The sequence below is a fragment of the Malania oleifera genome, chromosome 3, assembly GCF_029873635.1.
Source record: "Malania oleifera isolate guangnan ecotype guangnan chromosome 3, ASM2987363v1, whole genome shotgun sequence".
Taxonomy (NCBI): Eukaryota; Viridiplantae; Streptophyta; class Magnoliopsida; order Santalales; family Ximeniaceae; genus Malania; species Malania oleifera.
In genome coordinates, this window is record NC_080419.1 from 100554539 (window position 1) to 100578467 (window position 23929).

Sequence of the window (23929 nt, forward strand, 5' to 3'; positions counted from 1 at the left end):
GGGCTTGGGCAGTGATTACATGCAGATGGGTCAAGAGCAGGCCCATAAGCACCTTACAGACCCCAAACCAAAAGGAAGCCCTCCAGCCCAAATCTCTGGAGGCTACAGGAGGTCAGAGTTTTCCAGAGCTGATAATCTTCAAATGAGGCACAGGATGATAATCTTAAGCTGCGCTGCTCTTCAAACAACATCCTTGGCAGGCTTCAGGAGGGATCTTCTGGAAACATCAAAGAGCAAGCTACGGAAGTAGGAAATCAAGGTGCTTCTCCTCAGCAGGAGAAGAATGATAATAGGGGAAACTTCAGGGATGAAAGGGGGGATTATGCCTGTAAGAATCTTAACTCTTGGAGGTGTGAAAACGAGGACTTTATGTTTCAGTCAGTTGGAAATCTTGATGGTAAGGGAGTTAGTTAGGATAACTTGAAAAGAGGAAAGGTTTACACCCGTCGTAAGGAAGTGCAAACTGGTTTTGAAGGGAGGAGACTTAATGGAGATATGCAAGATTTGTCAAGTGAAAAAATAAATAAAATTATTAAGAGACAGTCCAAAGGTGTTCCAAGTATTGTGGAGGAGGAGCCAATTGGTGAGAGGGGGGCCAAATGGCGCAAGGACAGTAAGAGATGGGGAGATGTCACAAATGAGGATAGTGTACAGAGTAGTGATTTTGAATGCAAAGAAAATTTACTTTTGGATCATATTCGGGATTAGTATGGATATTCCTCTGATTCTTCTATTGATTGCCTAGGGAATTTATCTTATGTGCCATGGTGCCACCTCCTCCTTTAGAAGGCTTAGAGGGAATTAACATCTTTGATGTGGAGGTTAATAATTAATAAAACTGAACAAATGGTTAAGGATGGAATTCTACCTACTCCAAGAAATCTCAAGGAAAGATGTTGGAACTCAGTGTTTGTTGGATGAATTGGGCCTCAAGTTGTCTGATCAAGGAGGAAATGAAGTTAGGCTTGACGGGGGAAAACCAAAGGTGAAGAAGGGTCAAAGGGAAGTAGCTAATTTGAAGTGTTCAATGAACTATGATGGGAAGGGATTGATGAGGGGATATCTGGGCAGATATTAGCAGTTTCTTCTGTTTTTCTTTTATTTTTTCCTTTTCTTTTTCTGAGTTTTTTTTCTCTTTTCTTTTCTTTTTTTTTTTTTTTTTTTGAGGATTTAGTATCTTCAAATTTTGATATGATTGTACATTCTCTTTCTTAATAGATTTTCTTTTGCTATCATAATATATATCTATATATTGATAACAAAAGAAAATATATTAGATAAAGAGAAGAGTACAACGTGCAGGGAAGGAGTCCACCAAATAAAGGGAAAAGGAAAAAAGAAAGAAAACAGAAAAAACAAAGCTCACAAAATAAAATTAAAAAATATTAACTCCAAAACCCCCTTATCAAACCCTTCCCATCATAGTTCACCGAGCTCTTCAAATTCGCTAACTCCCTTTGTCCCTTCATCTTTCGACTTTTATCACCATCATACACACTTCATTTCCTCCAATATCACTCGACTTTAAATTCATTTTATCCAAAAAAAAATTTGAGCTTCTAACTCATTAGGAATCTCCACCACGGGTGTAGACAGAATTCCACCCTGGTGCTGTAACTTGTTCACCGACCCACCATTATCAAAAACAGGAACTCCCTGCAAAACCTTCCAATGGGGGTGGGATGGACATAGGAAAAATGCCCTATTTCATTGCAGGAATCAGAAATGTATTCATATTGTTCTTGAATCTCATCCAATAACAAACCCCCACCACAATCAAACTCACTGATATCATCACTCACTGAGTCTGAAAAATCCCCCCAATTTCTTTACCATCTTTGCTTTACTAACCTTGTACATCAAGCCTTCTCCTTAGCATTCAAGTCTTCCACAACACTAAACTCTTCTTTAGATTTCTCCTTAATAACCATGGCAATGACTCACCAGAGTTTCTCTCTTTCCTTCAAAAACCTTCTTCATTTCAGCACCCATACAAGCTGCCCTCCTACGAGCACAAACCTTGTTACCCTCATGCTCATCATATTTCTCCCCAAACCCAGCTTCTTTTTTACACTTCTCCACACCACCTTCTAATATCTCTTCATAACTAGACACAATCTTAACACCAGGATCGTGTTTCAAATCTAATCTGCTAGAATTCTGAGCTTGCTCCAAATCTTGGTCATTCCGACTCATATCTCGGAAAACAGGAGGCTGGATTTGGATTCCATTAGCAGACTGTTTAAAGTCCTCCTCCCCTGTACTATTTTCTGAAATCCAGGAGCAAAATTTTGGGCCTCCCTTTATCCGGACACAATAAGGAAGCACTCAGGCTGTCATTACTGCATGCATGGGCCTGAATACCATCTTGACCCTTCCGCTCCAAGGACATATAAGGAGAGCCTTCCTTTAGATCCAAAAATTCGAACAAACCTACATTCTATCCTGTACATTATACAGCACCCTTTTTGATAGGTAAGGAATTTTTTTTAAAATAAGAAAATAAAAATAAAGTGGACAAGCTGTTTTTCCAACAAATAAAAAATAATTACAAAAGAGTTTCCATCCAAGCCCTACGTACATTAGTCAAAGAAACAACATAAAACAGCCCCAAACCTTAAACCTAACAAAAGCACAAAAAAACCTTTCCATCGCACAAGTAGTGTGCCGTAACATGATTTTAAAAATTCCAATACTCTTATTCTTCAAAAAAACTCAAATATTAGCATACCAAGCACACCACTGCAACACCTACTTTTTCTTACATTTACCAAAGCCTTCCTTACTCTATTCAAAGCCCCCCAAAACTTCACCTTAAACAATTTACCCATATCAAATGGGCACATCATCATCTCTCCAAAAATGGTAAAAAGCTCAAACGAAAGTCACGCACCTAGGAATGAAGAAAATGGTGTTCGCTTGTCTCATTAGAAGCTAATACATTGCACAGATGTCTGAGCTGATTGTCTTACTAGGCTTCCTCACCAGGCATAAACCATTAATGCTAATCCTTTTAAGAACAGACATCTAAGTCAATGCCTTAATTTTCTCATGAACCTTGCCTTTCTCAAAATGAAAAGAATAAAAGGGGGTTTCAACAACTATAATAGACATGATTTAGAAGGAAAAATACCAGATTTATCCCCTTTCCTCATTTATCATTCTTCAGAATGACTCCATTTCTTGGGACTTTCTTTTAGAAGGGACTTAAATGATAGAGAGGTGGAGGAGATCTCCTCTTTGCCCGTTGTACTGGAGGGTTGCCAAATGTCTAGTAGGAGTGATGATAGAGTTTGGTCTTTGGATTCATCATAGGATTATTCATGTAAATCTTTCTTTCCTTACCTTATTAAGGATGATGTGGTTTCTTCTCTCTATCAGGGTATATGGAGGCTAATGTTCTTTGGCTGGTGGCACTTTATTGAGTTAACAACAACAACAATCTGCTGCACAGTAGGAGGCCTCCTAAAGCTTTCTTTCCTGATATGAACCTCACGTGTTTGAATAGCTCTGATGTTGCATCTCATTTGCTTTTATACTGTTCATTTGGACTTCTTGCTGAAATGTGGGTTTCTCTGAAGTTGGAGGAGGAGCTCTTAACTATTTCTTCAACTGGCTTTGAAAGGGGTAAGGATGTTAAGAGGTCGTACAGTGCCTTTTGTGCTGTATTATGGGGAATTTACTCGGAAAGAAATGCTTGAATTTCTTAAGAGAACATCAATGGGGATTCAGGGTGCAGTATTGGCTTCTCTATGGGATTAAAATGCAGTCTTTTTTAAGGGCTGCTGTTTACAGGATATCAACCAAGACTCAGTGGCTTTATAAAGTTGATGCTGTTTTTCTTCTCTCTGTTTTCATCTGTGAGGACTTCTTGTTCTTCTTTAGTGCATTTGTTTCTCCTTCCTATTTTCAATAAAGCTTCTTTTCTATCCAAAAAAATAATTTATTTCTCCTGTCAGGCTGCCAAGAGAACTTCTAATTCCAAGAACTCAGGTGGAGCAGGAGTTTCAGCCTGTTGAAATCAGGTGGGGGCGAATTGGCGTTGAGGAAGTGTGGAGGTCTGGGGATGGAAAGGGTTGTATTGTTGTAATAGAGCTGAGGGTATGAAGGTGTATAAGCGTTATTCAGGGAGGCAGGAGTGTGATGCCCAAAATCAAAATGTATCAATTTCACTAGTAGTTGGGACAATTTATTTATTGATAAAATATTTACTTGAGTTTTATTGATGTTAAATAATATTTTCTAAGAAATAAAATGCTTAAGACAATTAACAAGTGTGAACTGTATTAATTTGAATATTATTATTATGTTTACGGTGTCAATATTTTGATCCTAAGCTAAATTGCAAATAAACTAAGCCTTTAAATATTTAAATTTAAATATTTCATAATTTTAATGTTTTATAGGACTCATTAGATGGATTTGTGCAAAGTACTTAAAAACAAAATAGGTACATTTGGGAATAAGTTTGGGGAATATTTAACATGGTTAGTTGTTAGGACAAAATCGAAAAAAATAAATACAATTCTGAAAAGTAATTTGTATTTACAAAAACTCGTTGGGATGAAATGAGAAAAAAATAAGTTGAAAAGAAAAATAAGAATAATAAGTAAACAAATAAAAAAATGGTTTTGATGTTGTAACTTGTAAGGATTCTATATGCATTCATTATACTTAATCATATTTATACATATATAAACATAAGATGGGGGGTTAAAGTGGAGGGTGAAATTGAGGTAAAAAATAATAATAAGAGAGAGAGAGAGAGAGAGAGAGAGAGAGAGAGAGAGAGGAGGGGGGGAGAGGGAGAGGTAGAAAAGAAAGAGAAATATATATAGAAAGATAAGAAGAAGAAAAGGCTTCTGTGCATATATATATATATATATATATATATCTTTTCCAATTTCCTATCATCTCGTTATGTAATTTTTGAAGTGACTTTGGACAGTTTAGGGTGGTCCAATGTGCTCTTGGAGTAAAGTACCACAACATGAGATAAGTTTTCCTTGAAACTCTCACTTTCTTTTTTGTTTTAGAGATTAGGGATTTTGTATAGGTTTGTGTGTTTAGCCTATATCTCTATAATTTACAATATTTATTATAAAAAAAAAATTTTGGAAATAGTTTCTCGAAATTAATCGTTCAAACTGTGTTTTAATCAAATAATGTTGTCAAAATTTCAGTATAGCGGGACAAGTAGGTCTTGGTTGGTTGATTTTGAAAATAATTATGAATAATTATTATGATGAGATTTATTTGATTTAGCATTATTTGAATTTGTGGTCAACGGGTGCACTTGAAAATATTTATAGATACACTGTTAAGTGGACAATAGGTCTGCACCTTGGTGTTATGGACAAACTCCTGGTTCACATGCACCTTGACAAACCTTGGCAACAATATATATATAATTATATACAACTACGTATATACACACATGGGTGATGGGTGTGTGTGTATGCATGAGTGTATATCTGTATATCAATGCATATACAAGGGGAGGGAATGGTGAATTAGTCAAAGTGGTGGTTGGGCAGAGAGCTAAAGGTATTTTAAACATTGGTGATCAAAAGAAAGTTTCTGATATGGGGAAGATGACTCAAGCAGCTTTTGCGATTCTGAGAAAGAATTGTTGGTTGATCAATTGAGAGCTAACTTAGATTTGGACCACGAGGATGTCTTGGCACAACTCACAAAGGAACTGTTTGAGAGTGAGGGAGAGGAATTGTTGGGACAGCGCGATGTTCACATGCGATATATGCATCAGTTTAGGAAAGAGTGTGCTTGATTGTTTCTGACACTATGCAAGGGGGTATAGATGCTATTAAGCACAACTTAGACCAGACGAAAGACTTGAACTTTGTCCCTAGTTCCCAAGCCTCCTCCTCATACAATGGACTTCACTGATATTCCTTCTGCTAGTTTTGAAAGGGGGAGGGGTAGGTATTGATGAAGAGGTAACTATTCCTATGATTGATCCTTCCTCTAAATCCGTAAAAGGTAATCTTCCCCTTGCTGTTCAATCCATTTTTTCTTTTGACAGTTTATTCCAAAGGTAGGGCTCTACTGTGGGTAGCTCTTTTGGTGTTGGCTGGCGGTTAATGAGAGACACTTTCCCGACCCAAAAAGAATAATGTTCAAAAACAGCTGAAAAAGAAGAATGTTCAGAAAGAGCTTAAGAATTTGGCCTCTTGTATCAATTATATTGGAGGAAAAAGTGATGGGAAGGAAGGGAAACGAGTGAGATTATGAAGACTGTCAATTGGAATGTTAAGAGGCCTAGGGAACTATAAAAGGAGAGTGATAATTAGGGTGGTTTTTCTTGGATATTCACCCAATATTGTTTTGATTTAGGAGACAAAGCTTGAGATTGTAGACTCGGGGGGGGTGGAGAGATGGGGTTTCTGAGCAATTTGGGAAGGATGCTGTAAAAATTGGGCTTTTGTACCTTCTCGGAGGTCAACAGGCGGTATTCTTGTGATGTGGGCTACTCGCTTTATTGCTAGATTGGATAGTCTAGTAGGCTTTTTCTCTCTGTGTCTTGTTCATAGTGAAAGATTGGTATTAATGGTGGGTGTCTTCAGTTTATGGTCCTTCTAGACTAGACCTTAGCAATTCTTTTTGGGATGAGCATTACGTGGTCAGTGGGAGGAGCTAGCGTCGTGGCAAGCAGGCTTGACAGAATCTTGTTTTGCATTAATTGAGAGGATGAGTTCCCTAATCTCTCCAATATTGTTTTATGTGGCGGCCTACTTCTGACCACTTTCCTATCATGATGGAATCAAAGGAGGTTTCCTGGGGATCCACTCCCATTAAATTTGAAAATATGTGGATAGACCATGATTCCTTCCAGCCCCTAGGGGAGTAATTCTTGGAGTGAGGATGTGGAGAGTTCGGAAGGGTTTAGATTCATGAATAAATTGAAGAGGTTGAAAGAGAAGTTTAAAGAGAATAGGGAGGTGTTCGAAGATTTAAAGTTTAGAAAGCCTAGCATGTTAGGCAAGTAGGATGAGCTAGATACAAAGGAAGAAGGTGTTACTTTCTCAATGGAGTACAAGATGAAAAGGATATCTTTGAAAAATGAACTAGAAAAGGTTATTTTTAAGGAAATGAGAAGTTGGAGAAAAAAGACGAAGTTTAAATGGGTAAGAGACGGTGATTGCAATTCTAGATTATTTCATAGGATAGCTAATGGGAAAAATGAGGAACAATTTGATTCGAGAGTTGGATGTGGGTAGGGGCGAGGCTATTTCTAGTCATAGTCAATTTGCTTCCGAGATCACTAAGTTTTATTTTAATTTTTATTCTACGGAGGATGATAGAAGACCAATGGTTCATGGTTTAGAATGGGAATCTTTGTCTGTTGGTAAGATAGCTTGGTTAGAGAGACCTTTTAAGGAAGAGTGAGTAAGGGTCATAGTCTTTGGGATGGAGAGGGATACAACTCCAAGGCCATATAAGTTCAATATGGCTTTCAAGATTGTTGAGAACAATTCTCCCCCTTTTTACTTGGAATTTAAAAGGTATAATAATTTAAAAGGGAAGAATTTAATCACACATGAGCTTAAACGAATGTTTTTACATTGCTTATTTTTATGTTTATGCTTATTGTGAAAGGAGCCTTATCAAGGCTACCTCATTTTGCTCCTTGTTTGTCATCATCAAAAAAGGGGAGATTGTTGGTCTAACAAGGCTTAATCTCGTTTTGATAATGACAAACCAAAGCATCTAATTGTTCTATCAAGTGTGTTTACAGGTATTTCAAATATAAAAGCACAATGAAAGATGAATAATTGAAAGTCATGAAGAACACAAGTAAATCAAAGATGGCCATTGAAGAAAACCTTGGATGAAGATCAAGCTTAAGGATATGAAGACCTAGTTAGCTTCTCATGTGTATTGTAAAATAGGTCTCATGTAAGTACTTTTCAATTAATGTTTGTTATGAAACTCTTAGGATAATTACTTGGACTTAGATACCTTTTCAATTCTTGGAAAATATTGTTACAAAGTCCAAATGATATTTCAAAAGGATAAAAATCAGTTTTGGAATCAAAAATATAAAGAATATTGAATTTCAGATGTTTGGGCACCTAAGGCTAATGCTTAGTCGGCCAAATGCACGAGTCTAAACAAACTGGTCTGACATCAAAGAGTTCGGGTGACCGAACCATAGGTTCAGTCGACCGAATGGCTACTGCCATTGTTAAAGTTCCAAACAGTGTTAGTTCAGGCGACCGAACTTTAGGTTCAGTCAACCGAATGTGTTCGGGCGACCGAACATAGAGTTCAGTCGACCTAATAGCTACTGCCAATTTGAAATTCATAAGTTAATTGGTTCGGGTGACCAAACTGCCAGTTCAGTCGACTGAATCGCGCGATAAGTTTTGCAAATGGCCAAAAAACTTTCTAATTTTCAAATATAATATTACCAAAACATGCACAAACGACCATAATTCAAACCAAGCTATATATCAACCCTAATCGTGTTAGGGCAACTAGAACACATTGATTTACATTGAAAAATCCTATTGTGCGCTGTTCTTGTTGAAAACTGATTTTCTGAGTTTATTCTTTCAAAGTTCAAAGCTTTCAAACCCAAAAAATTGAGCCAATCTCTTTGAGCTTCTTAGTAAATATCTTCTAAGAGTATTGTAGTGCTTATTGGGTACAAATCCACACTGGTTGGAGAGTTATCTTTATACAAATCCATTCTTCTTTGTTTGTGAAAAACTGACGGCTCTGCGATTGAGTCATTGACAAGCGAAAGGACTGTTTCCCTTGAGAGGTTTCTCTGCCTACTAAAGGAGACGTGTCTCCACCTACTGAAGGAGGGATTGGTGAATCCTCATAGCCGGTAGCTTGAGGCAAGGACGTAGGCATGGTTGCCGAATCTTGTAAAAAATTCTGGTGTCACTCTTACCTTTATCTCCTTTATTTTCTAAACATATTGATCTTGAAATATATCTACTATGAATGTTTTACCTTGATTTGTGAATGTTGTGATTGCTGTGAATACTCTTATTGATCAAACTCTGTTGTAGGTACGAATATAAGTATTTTGATTTATCTACTGGGAACTCTATTGTATTTGTTCATTATTCATTCAAGTTATTGCATAAATTATTTTGTGGCCAAGCATACTTTTGTTAATATTGATCTGCTGCAATTCAATAGTGTGTAGTTGATTACATATTGAAATCTTAGTTTAGGCTCTTTCATATTTAGGAATATCAATATTGGTATAGTTGTTTGCTGAAAATACTTCTGTGGTTATTAAAGTATTAAGATCATTTGTGAAAAACAAATTAAGATAGATTAAACCTCCACATTAAATTTTAAAAATACCCAATTCACCCCCCTCTTAGGATTACACCTCAACTTTCAAGTGTTCTGGCTTTGGTGCAAACTATGTGGTCTATGTTGCTATGTGATTAGCGTGGATTTGTTGATAAGTCATTGGCCCATTTTCTGTCAAATTGATAAATAGGAATTTGTGGCGGCATGAAAATGTTTGTGTGATGTAACATAGTGATGTGCTATGGTAGACTGGTAGTGGTTATATGACGTAACGTTGCGATACATAAGGTCCTAAATCTCCACAAAATTGTCGAAATTTCCGGTTTCCATGAGCCTAGAAATCAAAATTCCAGTCGATTTCCTTCTTGCACAATTTCCATCGAAATCTCAACGAATCATCCAAAATTTATCGAAATCTCGAAATTTTAGCAAAACTTGTGGAAATTTAAACTATGCAATGAAATTTCCTCAAAATTCAAATGAGAGATTTAGGAGTGAAGTGAAATTTCTCTCTTAAATTATTTTATTTATTTTTAGCGAAACAAAATATTATTACAAGCAAAGACCAGTATCTAAAGGCTAGCATCCCCAACCTTGTCTAAATACAAATCGAAGTTTCTCCTTCAATCTAAACCAATCGCTTCAGGATAACCAAACGCCTCCCTCACTTTCGATAACTAGGCCAGTCATAATCGAAGGCTGAAAGATATCTCACACTTCGAACAATATCTAACGGCCCAGGAAGGGTTCGAGCAGTCTCTAAAATTCTAGGAAGGTTGGAGAGAGTCGATATAGTCACCAAAGGTCTAGTCATTGGTTCAATCTTTAAAATTCTACGAAGGTTTGGGCAGTCACTAAAGGTCCAGGAAGCTTGCCATAAGAAGAGAGCCTGCCAACAGTCCAAATGATGGTCAGCGAGAGAGTCAATAGGTTGTACTTTGTCGTTGGAGAAATATGAACAAGCCCTTATGGCCAAAGATGGCTTGCCGTAGGGAGGCGCGAGAGTCTATAGAGGAAGAAAATCGAAATTCGAAATGTATTTTTGGTAGGTTGAATGGAAATAGGGTTCATTTGCTATAAATAAGATGGGGCTTCAGTTTGATTTTAGGGCTAAGGCATCAAGATAAAGAGGTTTCATGTCTAAAGATTTCGGATGAAAGTGATCAATGAGGCTCACCATGCTTGCCATCGCGAAGAAGGGCGACGTCGGGAAGAGAACAATGCGAGAACATCTTCCTCCTCATTCCTCGTCTATGAAACTTCGCAATCTAACACATCTTAAACCCCAACTAGTATACCATCCATAAGAATGAGAGCGAATTTACTTTGACCTCCTCAAAGTGGAAGCATCACAACCATTTACTCAATAGAGCAGTGTTCTCAGACACCAAATTCCTAGGACCTAAAATCCCCTACACCTTAGGTCTACAAGGTCTCCCAACTAGCCAAATGATCCCTTTTCTCCCATACCTCTGACCAAAGGAAATGTGTTACTACTTTCTCAATTTTCCTAGTTAATCCTATGGGAATTCTAGAAGTGGACAAATAATAAAGAGGGATACTAGAAAGGCAAGTCTAGACAAGACTAATGCTACCACCTAGACCCAACGGACCTAGGATTCCTACCCAAAAAAAAAAAGGGAACTCTTAAACAAGTTGGCCACACAAGAATGCAACATCCAACTTAAGGAAGCTAATTCCAATTTCCAAATACCTAACACTACTAAGATTTTTTTTTTTTTATGGCACTACTAAGATTAATAGTAGCAATCTCACTCTTTCCCACATTTATTATTAAACCTTAAACCATTTCTCAAAATTCTAGAGAATTGTGAGAACATTCAAAAAAGACTATGATCATCTAAGGGAAAAAAAAAGTACAAAATGCAAATTACAGATGAGACACAACCACCACCAGTACCTACCCTAATCTTGTTCACATATTCTTTATCCACAAGCCCATCTATCAATCCCCTCAGCTTTATCTATCAGTCTACTCGATGTACTAACAACAAGAACAAACAAAAAGAGATAGAGGATCCCTTGACTAACTTGTCTAGAGGCCCTAAACCACTTAGTAAGCTCCCTGTTGAAAATGACTAAGTGGGAAAGTATTTGAGAACATCCCCTCATCCAACCATGCCACCTCTTCCTAAACCTGTTCTCAGCAAAGATCTTGACAAAGAAATTGCAATAAACCTTTTCAAAACCCATTTTAAAAATATCCCTTTTTATCCTCCAATGAACATCCTCGACTACTTCTTTTTCCACCAAAATAAAGATAGCCCTACAATGAACAGAACTTCTGGTGCAAGGCAACGAGCACCCCACCCCAATCTTGGAAGGAAGTCATGTTGCCTGAGAACGAGCATCTTTGGGGAAAGTGTGGTGAGAATCTGCAACGAAAGCAAGGAGTTGATGTGGGACAATCTGAACATCAAACTGAAGAGGCTGGCATCCAACCTTCAACAAAGGGAGCTAGGGCTTCGCAGGAGGCTAACCAGGGGTTGAGGATGAGGTGTTTGTCCCTGGACCTCTCACTATCGTGTTAGATGTGGGCCATTTATTGGGTAATTTGATTTCTTCAGATTTAGGCTTGGAGTGGGGAATCTCTTGGCTAATTAAACCCTTAGTGAGTTTGACTATGATGGAGGATTGCTTTTGAATAAGGTTCAGGAACAATATGTATATGGTTCTGACTCTTCTGGTTTAATTGGGGATTATTGCAAGTGCCTTGATCTCCAATGAAAGGATTGGAAGAGATTTCTATTTTTTAGGATGTTGGATTGGTCCATAACCAACAATGTAAGGATGGAATTCAGCCCATCCCTGTGAAGGAAGATTTCTAGGAAGGATTTAAAAGCTTAACAATTGATGGATAAAATAGGTTCACGGCTGTCTGATCATGGAGGAAACAAAGTTTGATTCAATGGGGTTAAAAGGTGAAGAAAGGCCAAAGGGTAGTGGCTAATTTGAAATGCTCGATAAACCACCATGGAAAGAGATTAGAGAGGGGTTTTCTTGGTCAACTCTTGTTAGTTCTAATTTTTTTGACTTTCCGTACTTGGCTTGTAATTTGTCTTTTCTCTATCTGATACATTCTCTTTTTTTATCCCCCAAAAAGGAGAAAAGGGGGGGGGGGGGTGTTGACGAACATGTGACCAGGCTGTGTAGGTGAGCTCCTTTTGCTGTTTTATGGGGAATTTGGCTGGAGAAGAATGCTAGCATAGTAGTCAGAGGCGCAAGGCGAGCCGAGGCGCAAAGGGTCTTTGAAGCCGAGGCGCAAGGCGAAGGCGCGCGCCTCATGAAGGTGAGGCGCATAATTATTAAAATTGTGTAAAATATCTATTTGGGGTAATTTATATATGAACATATGAATATCTAGTGATATTAGAATTTAAAATGCCAAAACATTCAATAACAAAATTAGAAATTTAATAAAATTGCCAAGACAAAGCCCAAAAGCATCAACAATTCAACATAGTTCAACATCAAAAGAAAAGAGTACAATAAAAAATTTCAAAATATAAAATCTAAAAATCCTCCTCAATCATCACTCATCACTCATCATCAACTAAATCGGCAAAGATATCATCATCTTCCTCTTCATCATCAGAACTGTTTTCTCCAACATCTTTTTCCTCTTCCGTCTCCTCTGCACTATCCACTTGGATTTCATCCTCATCTACAAGTTCCAACATTGTGGTTCGACCCCTAGCACTGGTTGCACTACTAGATGAAGCCCTTCCTCTTCCTCTAGACGATGATGGCATATTTGTACTTATTCTTGATCTAGTGTGATGCGGGGGGTTATTTAGTCCAGCAGCTCTAGCAACAGAATCCCAAGTCAAATTATCATCTTCAAACACAAGTTCATCATCCTCATCAGAATCACCATCCATCCTACCAATCAACCACCCATTACTATCATCAATGTCCTTTAGGAGGATGGGATCAATGGTGTCACGTTTGTCATATCGACGCCTCAGAGTTCGATTATATTTCACAAATACCAAATCATTCAAACGTTGCTAGGATAACCTATTTCTCCTTTTGCTATGAAGCTGCAAAAAGTTTAAAGTAATATGGTTAATAATGATTCTAAAAAGTAGTAGATTGGTAGTTCTTGTTCTTTAATAATTAATCCATGATCTACTAATGACTTACATGTTGGAATATGCTCCAATTTCTTTCGCAGCCGGTAGCACTACACGTGAGGCTAAGAATTTTCACACCAAACTTTTGCAAGTTTGGAGTTGTTGATCCATATGCCATCCACCATTGCGCTGTTATAAAATAAATTTTAAATGAATACCTACTAGGTAAATAATTTCAAAAATAAAGAGGCAGTACAAATGCCACTTTACCTGGTGCTTTTGTCTTCCTTTGTCTCACTGCCAAACTAATTCCAAAGACGCCACTAGCGGCATTGTATTTTTCCAACTCATGTGAAACTTTATCTTGCATTTCAATAGTTGGCAGTAACCTTGCAATACATTTGTACAAACCCGTCATAATTTCTTCATCTTGCAAAATGTTGGGGTTTGAATAGAAAAATTCTGGATTCAAGTAGTGTGCAGCTGCATGCAATGGTTGATGGAGTTGGCATCCCCACCTCGTATCAATAATTTCAAATGCCTCCTTGAATTTATCCTCTCTCACCAAAAGCCTTAGCTATGGCTTCCTTAGCCCTATCCATTGCTTCATAAATGTATCCCATTGCAGGCTTCTTTTTCCCATCAACCAAACGGAGTACACGAACAAGTGGACCTGTTAACTTAAGAGCATAGACGATGGTACTCCAAAAAGTAGGCATCAAAACAATAGTAGCTGCTTTTTTGCCAGCCGCCTCCTTTGCCCATTTAGTAGTATTCCAATCTTCAGAAGTAAACATCTTCCTCAAATTGTTCTTTTGAAGATGGATTGAATGAAGGGTGATGAAGGTAGTTGCAAATCTTGTAACTGCAGGTCTAAGTAACTCCTTTCCTCCAGTGAACTGTCTCATCAAGTTGACAACGCCAACACGATTATAGATATAGCCATTCAAAAAAATTGCCCTTTTCAAAGTTGCATGAATTGAAGGCATCTTCCCAATATCCTCCAAAATTAAATCAATGCAATGAGCAGCACACGGTGTCCAATATAAATGTGGCCTCTTTGCTTCCAACAATCTCCCTGTTCAAAAATCAAGGAATGAAGCCATTAAAATATTAAAAGAAACAATATATACACTATAGAAAGTAGTTCTAAAAATAAGTTCTTACCTGCAGCAACATAGTTTGACGCATTGTCAGTTACCACTTGAATCACATTTGATTCTCCAATTTCCTCCACCATCTCATCAAGTAATCTATACATTCTATCTGCATTCTTGACAATATTAGAAGCATCAATAGACTTGATGAATACTGATCCCCTTGGAGAGTTCACTAAAAAGTTGATTATGTCCTTATTAGCAACCGAATCTCTCCAACCATCAGACATAATTGAGCAGCCATATTTTGTCCATTCCTCCTTATGGACCTTCAACAACCCTTTCATTCGACTAACTTCCTCCTTTAGGTAATGAACTCTTACTTCATGATAGCTAAGTGGCTTTATTCCAGGACCATATTGTCCAATCGATTCAAATGCCACAGCAAAGCTGCTCAAACGTACAGCATTAAGTGGTATCCCAACATCATACATCCACCTAGCAAAATCTCCCATTGCCTTTTTTCTTAGTTCTTTCTTGCACGCTTCATTTATTGATGTTTGCTTCATCTTCCCTTCTTTCCTAGCTTGAACAGCTCTCTTTGGATCGGGAGTGAAAAACAAGTCTATAGGCCCCTTCTGTCTTGGTTTCTTCAAGTTGGATTGGTATGATCTTTTACTTCCATCACTAGTAAGCACTCTCTTGCCACGAATGTCAATTTCTTGAACTTCATCTTCTTCATCTTCACCGTAATGATCTATATCATCAAAGTCGGGCAATAACTCATTTTCCTCCTTTTCCAAATCTTTCTTCAACATATACTCTTTAATCTCCTCACGTACATGAGTAGGGCACTTAGAGCATTCTTTCACATTTCGAAATCCTCCAACAATGTGTTGTTTTGCCCAAAATATTCCTCCCCTTGTGACTTTACCACAAAAATCGCAAGTCAAATTATTTCTATTTTTTTTATCCTCCAAATGTGCATACTTCCATGCGGGATCTTTCTTTGCCGAGGCCTCACATCCAGAACTAGAATCCATTTAAGACTTGGTATCTCGTATCCTAACTGAAAAAACAACGCATCATATATTTAAAATTTAAAACTTACATAATGCATTTCCAAACAAATTAAAAAACAATAGTTAATTTCAATAAAAAGAATAAATATTATGTATTAGTTATAACTTATAAACTTACATTAGTTAAACTAAATATTATAAATTAAAAAACAGTAGCTAAATTTCTGTAAAAAAAATAAATATTATGTATTAGTTATAATTTATAAGCTTACATTAATTAAACTTAATATTATAAATTAAAAAACAGTAGCTAAATTTCTGTAAAAAAATAAATATTATGTATTAACTTACATTAACTAACCAAAAATTTAATTTATAAGCTTACAAATAAAGAAGAAGAAGAAGAAGAAGAAGAAGAAGAAAAAGAGCAGGCAGCAGTCAGCAGTCAGCAGCACGCAGCAAGCATGCAGCAGGAAGAAGAAGAAGAAGAAGAAGAGGGACAGCAGGCAGCAGGACGCAAGTAGCAGCAGCAGCAGAAGAAGAAGAAGAGAAGCAGCAGGCAACAGGATGCAAGCAGAAGAAGAAGAAGAAGAAGAAGAAGATGAAGACTTACAAAGGTTCGAAGGCTTAAAGACGATCTCCAGCTGGTTCGAAATGTTGAAGGCGACGTGACGAACTCACGTCGTGCTCAAAGGCAGTCAGACGAACTCACGACTGCTTCGAAGGCAGGCAGACGAACTCACGAGGGCTCCGGCTGGTTTGAAACGAAGTCGCGCAGGTCGTGCTTCTTCAAAATGTCAAAGATGAACTCACGATCCTGGTCGAAGCTTGAAGACGAAGTCGCGAAGGCCTCCGGCTGGTTCAAAGGCTCGCAAACAAGGCTTCGAAGGGTCGAAAGGGGCTAGGGCTCTGTTCGTGTGAGGGATACGAGTCTGGCGGGCTATTTCTCTCCTTTAAATGGCTTAAAAATACACCAAGCGCGCCTCACTGCGCCTCGCGCTTCACTGTGCCTCGTCTAGCCTAGGGTCGCCTCTTGCAGGTCGCCTCGCCCCACCTGGTATGAGGCGGCAGCCTCTTTGCCTCACTGCGCCTTGCACCTAGGCGCGCTTTTAACTACTATGAATGCTAGAATGTTTTTTGGAAAGAGAATGTCAAAGGATCTTCTTTGGGATAGAGGAAGGAATTTGGCTTCTCTTTCAGCTTATGATGCAGGCTGTTTTAAGGGCTGCTCATTTCAACTTGTTCCACAGAAGCTATTTATCTTTTAAGAAGATTAATGGAAAAGTTTAGGGAAAAGAAGAGGGACTTGCATATGATATTTATTGACCTTGAGAAAGCATATGATAGGATACCTAGGGAAGTTCTATGGTGGGTTTTAGAAAAAAGGGGTGTATGTAATAGGTATACCGATGTCATTAAGGATATGTACAATGGAGTAATGACTAGTGTAAGGATTATAGATGGAGAAACTAAAGAATTTCCAATCACCATAGGTGTACATCAAGGGTCGGCTATGAGTCCTTATCTTTTAGTGATGGACCAATTGACTAAGAGTATTCAAAAAGAGGTTCCATGGTGTATGTTGTTTGCAGATGATATTGTATTAATTGACGAAACAAGAGACGGAGTAGAGGCTGAGTTAGAATTATGAAGATAATTTATGGAATCTAGAGGCTTTAGGATAAGTAGAAATAAGACAAAATATATGACATGTAATTTCAGTAATAATAGGAGGAATATTGGAGACAAAGTTAAACTTGACAATGAAGAAATAAATAGCACTTGTAGATTTCGATACCTTGGATCTATTATGCAAGCTAAAGGAAAAATTGAAGATGATGCAATACATAGAGTTAAAATAGGTTGGATAAAATGGAGCAGTGCTTCAAGTGTGCTCTGTCATCGTAGAATACCTTAAAAATTGAAAGGGAAGTTTTATAGGATAGCTATAAGACCAACTATGCTATATGGATCGGAATGTTGGGCGACGAATAAACATAATATCTAAAAAGTAAATGTTGTTGAGATAAGAATGCTTAGATGGATGAGTGGTATAACATTGAAAGAAAAATTAAGGAATGAACATATTTGCGGTAAGTTAGGTGTAGCTCCAATAGAAGATGAGGGAGGGACAACTCAGATGGTATGGACACTTACAACGTAGGCCACATAGTGCACCTGTGAGAAAGAGTGAGTCAGTTACTATGGGGGGTAGTAGAAGAGGTAGGGGTAGACCTAAAATAACTTGGGAGGAGATAGTGAGTAAGGATTTAATATCCCTGAATCTATCAAAAGATATGGTCCATGATCGCATAGATTGGCAGAAAAGGATTCATATAGCCGACCCCACCTAGTGGGACTAAGGCTTGGTTTTGTTGTTGTTGTTGTCATTTCAATTTGTTAATCAAGGTTGTACGGCCTTGTTAAGATGATGCTCATTTTTCTCTTTCTCCATCTTTTGACTGATGACTTCTTGTTCTCCTTTTTAGTTTTTTTTTTTTTTTTCTCCTTTCTATTGCTAATGAATCTTCTTTTTCTATCAAATAATAATAATAATAATAATTCTTCATGACCACTTGATTGACAGATCAGCATTGAATTGATACATTATCTTATGCACATCTCATGAGTACAAATCAAACAACAAATGTTTAATACAAATTTCAGGCAAGAGTTACGGAATTGTGCCTTGTATGCTGTATATTGGGGTTTGTGGATGGAAAAAAAAAAAAAACCGAGTGCATTTTTTCAGGGAAGAAACTGTCTCTTTTGCTGGTTAGGAAGAAGATTCAACATTTGGCTTATCTTTGGTGTGTGGGTAGAGGGAACTTCAGTGAGGTGCACTTTTCAAATATCCAGCATAATTGGCTTTCATTGTTGAATAAATAGGGCCGGCTGATTTTTTTGGGTTGTTTCTAGCATTCTTTTCGGTTTTTCATTTTTCATTTTTCTGGGGTAACCCATAGTTTTGAAAGGAGATGCCTGCTTGTACAGTCCTATTTTATCAATGAAATTCTTTTGTTATAAATATATATATACATGTGTGTGTGTGTGTTTATATATATATATTCAGGCAAGAGTATTAAACTCACAGGTTAAGAAGCTTAGATGGTGCTGCACGTAATACAGTCAATGCCTCCTTCCAGCTCCATTGACGTTCAGATAATGGCAGAAGACGTTGCAAAATCGACAGACGCCATTCCCAATCTTCAATGAAATGTTTAGCTTTTGAAATTCTCCACTCTAAAACATGTTTTCCACCTTCAGTCATGCCATCACCCAATCCACAATCTTGCTCAGACAAAGCTGACGGCAGATAGCAACGTAAAATATCAAGTAGCATCCCAGTGAAAGAAACAACCATTTTGTTTCCCCCTTCATTCACAGTAAAATCGGTACTCTCCCCAGCATACTCATAAGACAATTCACTAGAGCTCTTTGATGAGACACACTCTGTCAGATTGAGAGAGAGACCATCTATATGTAAAAGTGAGATTATAATGTTCACCAAAAATATCTGCATCATTAAATAAATTCAGCAATGTCAGGTGATGAAAATAAAAAGAAGCAAAAGAACTAAATTCAGATATTTTGATGCACTACTAACTTGTTGAAAGCATAGACAGTTCAGGAGAAATATGGGAATTGAAGGAAAACTTAAAGGGGAAATCATGTAGATCTGTTGGTCTGGGAGAAGATTCACTTTTTGGCTTCACTTTGGTGTGTGGGTAATGGAAACTTCAAGGAGGATGTGTTTTTCGGATATCCAGGGCGACTGGATTTCTTTGTTGACTTGCTAGGGCAAGCTAATTATTTTGGTTTGTTTTTCATGCTTTTTGGTTTTTCCTTTTTGCTTTTTCTGGGAAAACCCAGAGTGTGGAAAGGAGACATCTTATTCTCCTGTTTGTACATTCTTAATCTATCAATGAATTTCGTTTGTTATCAAAAAATAAAAAATAAAGATTGCACACAGCAAGCATATGACCTTGCGTGGAATGCTAGAAATGGCCTCCAAATGGTTCCGCAAATCTTTCAGGTAGCATAAGCCCATCTGTTGGCTTTCTGTTTCATCAGCCATACTCCTTTCCATATCTGCTAGCCCAAGAACAGCAGATTCCAGAGCATAACGCATGTGCATAAGTTCAACATCCTGCATCCTGCCGAAATAATTTTCATAGACAAACAAAACTTCCGTATGTCAGAAATTATAAAGATGAAACCAATAGAAACAAGAATCTTTAATACCAAAATAGTGCATAATGAAAATTTTAGGGGTACAGACTCTTAGCAGTCGCAAATGATATAAAGAATGAAGGCTGTACCGAAAATTCCATTAGTACATATATTTATAGAAAAAAAAAAGAGATTTCATTGAAGAAAAAAGAATGTACAATAAGGAACAAAAGAGATTCTCCTTAGAAGAGATGAAGGACAGAGAAAAAAATTAGTATCAAAACAAAACTACCAGCCAATCACGCTGTGAAAAAAAAAAAACAAAAACAAAAATCCCTCAGAAACAACCAGCTGAGGAAGTCCACCAGCACATTAAATTAAGATACCATCATTGTTCCAAAAAGCAAGCTCAAACCCTAATTACCAGTAGTCTATTACTCTCTTCAAATATACAAAGTTATCAATAATCAAATAAACGAAGCAACAATGCACACAGCCACCAAACCAAGGCAATAGAATCATAAACATTCATTAACTAAGGTTATGCTTCCCAGTGATCACTATTTAAAGCTACAATGCACATGACCAACCAGACCATGGCAACAAACTTATAGACCTGCATGTAACTAAGATTACACCATCCACTCAAATATATTTCCTAATCAATCCTATCATATACTTTTTTTATTATATCACAAAAGAAATATACTGAGAAACAGAAAAAAGATAGAATTACAAGCTAGAAGAGGACAAGAGATCCTTATGGCAGAAAATGCAAAAGAAAACAAGAGGAGAACCCCAAAAAAAAAACCAAAATACAAAACAAACAAAAACTAGCTAACCCTAGTTAAGAAAACCCCTCTTTAAGCCCGTACTTATATTATTGATAGAACTGAGTAATCTTGCTAGTTCCTGCTGACCTTTAGTCACTGCTCTTTTAGCCCCATCTAGTTGAACTTCATTTCCTCAGGGATAAACCATCCACAATCCCATATTATCCAAAATTTGTTCAGCACCAACATCCTGCACTCTAACCTCCTCCGAAGGAGTAGTAATGACCCATCCCTACATTGACTAGTCACAGCAAAATCTACACCTAATCCCCCATCCTCAAAGATAGAAACATCCTCCAAACCTTCAAGCAGACCCCAATAGCATCAGAAGAGTTGGAAGAATAATCCAACTTTTCACAAATCTTGTCCAACAATAGACCACTATCACAAGCAAAATCACTATCCCAAGGTCTTAAATTTTGATTTCAACTAAAATTTCAAAGCTCCAAAAGTACAAAAATTTCAATTTCGATGTCAATTTCGATCTCGATTTGAAAAAAAAATGGAAATTAGTAGCAAATCATGGAATTCTTTTAAGAAACTTTAGAAATGGTTAACACACATAACAATGTAAGTTTTAGGACTAATATATTACAAATTAAGCACATCTATGTTGTATATGAGGTGCAATGGTTGTAATAAAATATGTGTATTTAACATATTCGTAATATAATGTGTATTAAACATATTCGGTTAATATAAATTAAATTCATATATCAATTAAATGTTATTTATAATAAAAATAAAGATAATTTAGACATATATAGTTAACTAAAATATTATATGCTTAATGTTTCATACAATTTCAAAAGTCCTTGTAATAATTTTTGTTTTCAATAAAAAATAGGAGAAATTACGGGAGCTAAATATTACATTTGAATTCCAAGGAAATTTCATTTTACAATTAAAATTTCGATAAATTTCTCTAAAATTTCACAATTTTGTTAAATTTTGGATGATTTTTTGAAATTTCGATGGAAATTATGTAAGATGGAAATCAGCTGCCATTTCAATTTTGAGGTTTATGGAAAGCGGAAATTTCAACAAATTTCGTGGAAATTTAAAACCATGATTATCACTATCTTCTTCTGAAATATCACCCCCACCCCCCATTCCTTTTCTTCCTCTGAAAATGAGTTCCTCCTTTTATCTAAGTCAGACATAAAGCAACAAGAGATTCCTCAACATAAATATTTCCAGCATAATCAATTTTTAAAAATTTTTCTCCCGACATGTTTGAGTTCATAGAATCATTAAGAAGCAAAATTTTGTTACCTTTCCCCTCCTTTCCCGCTGAGGAATGTTTATACACCCACATATCAGCAACCTTTTTACATTCTTTTCCATCCTTCCTTTCCCCAGAAATACGCACCACCTCTGGGTGCAAACCATTACCCAAATTTTCCTCATTCTGGCCTCTGTCTGATTGCAGCCCCTGCTCTGCCTGAGAATTATTAACTGCTAAGTAAAAAAAATTATTGGAAAACTCCACAATATGAGCATTATATCATTATTTTTACTTGCTGTATCAGCAATGAGCAACAGCAGAGAGATGGAGGAAGGGACGTCTTGAAGACTGATGAGCCTACACCAAGAGGGGTTTCTATGGAGGATGGTCATGAGGAGGTACATAAGGAGGATAATGGTTGTACGGCTGTTCACATCAGGAATGAAGATGGTGCAAGTTACAGTAACGACAAGGTAAAAATGGATGAGGTGAAAAATCCCCAGGTGGCCAAAAAATTAGCAATATCACTGGTTTACACTCGTTGAGGACAGAAGAGTAAGGGAGAAGGAGATGACTCAAATGAGAGGCATTCTGGGGCAGACAGGAAGCCAGTTAAGTTTCTCACAAGATGTAGTGATGGAAATTTTCACATTGAGGATTCGAATGGGTCGAAAATAGATTTAGAAAAGAATGTTAATGAGGAAAGTCCAACTGAGAAGAATAAATGGGGTCATGTATCATACGAGGAGGGTGATCTGGACAGTGTTTTTGATTATGACAGAGGCCCACTAGTGGATGAATTTCATGGACAACTTGGTTTCAGATCATATCATTCTGATTTTACAGGTCTTCCTTCCTCACAGTCTCCATCTCGAATGGATGATTTAGAGGGAATCCTTGGTTTGGGGAATGATGAAACAGATGAGGAAGATGGGATTGAGCAGAATGAGACCAGTATTTTGCCTGCCATTGTCTCATTTACAACATTTGTTAGATAAAAAGGGCTTACTGTTAGCTGATTGAGGGGGAAAGGAAGCCTGCTTGGATGGTGGTAAAATTGGGGCCAGGAAGGGACAACAAGAATTGGCAAATTTTCAGTGTTCTATCAACTATGATGGAAACAGATTAAAAAAATATTTCCTTGGCAGCTATTTGTTTAGGCTTTTTTGGGTGGTGGGCAGCCGTGGTTTGGGTTCTCTTTAATCTTTGTTTTAATTTCTTCATTGAGGATCTCTTAATACATCTTTTATTATCTAAACAACTGAGTCCCTTGTCAGGTTGCTCGAACCCTGCTCCTAATGTTCCATCATTCTGATTTTGACAAAAAACTACAAAATAAAGAGACCTGGCACGTTTGAAAAAGAAATAGCAAAATCATAATATTTTCTCTTCTCCATTTGCACAGCATCTAGGAAGAACGGATACTCCAAAAGCCTTTTGAGTGTCAGTATTCGACAAGTGCCAGACATCGACACCTACTCCGCATGCCCCAACATGCCTGAATGATGCCTATATTTCATTTGAAGAATGTGCATTAATGATGCCAATGTTTCATTTTAATCAAAATTATTTCAATATTTCTCATTTTAAAAGAAAAATGTGCTTAAATATATCTTTTTTTTTATTTAAAAAAGAGATTTTATTAAGAAGAAGAAGTACAACAAGGAGCATACAAAATCCTCCTTAAAAGATACAAGAACAACCCAAAATCCTAGAAATTCGTTGATGGCTAGAATGGGTTCGTAGACCAGGGCGACTGGCCCATTGGATTTCTGACCACATTCTCCACAGGGCCCTCTTATCTCTTCCTTCTCCGAGCTCAGGTTATGGAAGAAGGAGAAACCCTCTTCATGGCCTTATTTTGATTGCCCAAAACTAGAGTTTTAAGGTGTGCGATTCAAGAACAAACAAACAAAAAACTCAAAATAAATCATAACAGCACCACCAGCCAATCACACTGTAAATCGGAGAAAAAAAAAAAAGAGCAAACCCTTTGAAACATCCTACTGCAGAAGCCACAAGGAGGCCAGATACTGAATCCTGATCCATAGAATAATACATTCTCTCACCTGTAAAAATACAAGCATTCTGCTCCAACCAAATCCCCCACAAAACTGCAAAAATCACACACCTCCACAATGCCAAACCATCTTTACCCCATCCAAATCTGAAGAAGAAA

General features: G+C 37.2%; 1 protein-coding gene across 2 annotated transcripts in view; it reads right to left on the minus strand.

The window, feature by feature from the left end:
* Positions 1-23929, minus strand: part of LOC131151883 (uncharacterized) — a 150314-nt gene that overhangs the window by 100272 nt on the left and 26113 nt on the right. For both annotated transcript variants that reach the window (XR_009135793.1, XM_058103345.1), the window contains exons 7-8: positions 19502-19673; positions 18609-19033 (exon numbers count right to left, since the gene is read on the minus strand). Coding sequence is in view for 1 of the 2 variants with exons in the window: in XM_058103345.1 (XP_057959328.1) it covers positions 18609-19033; positions 19502-19673 (597 nt within the window). In the remaining variant the exon portion in view is untranslated. The remainder of the gene's footprint in view (positions 1-18608; positions 19034-19501; positions 19674-23929) is intronic.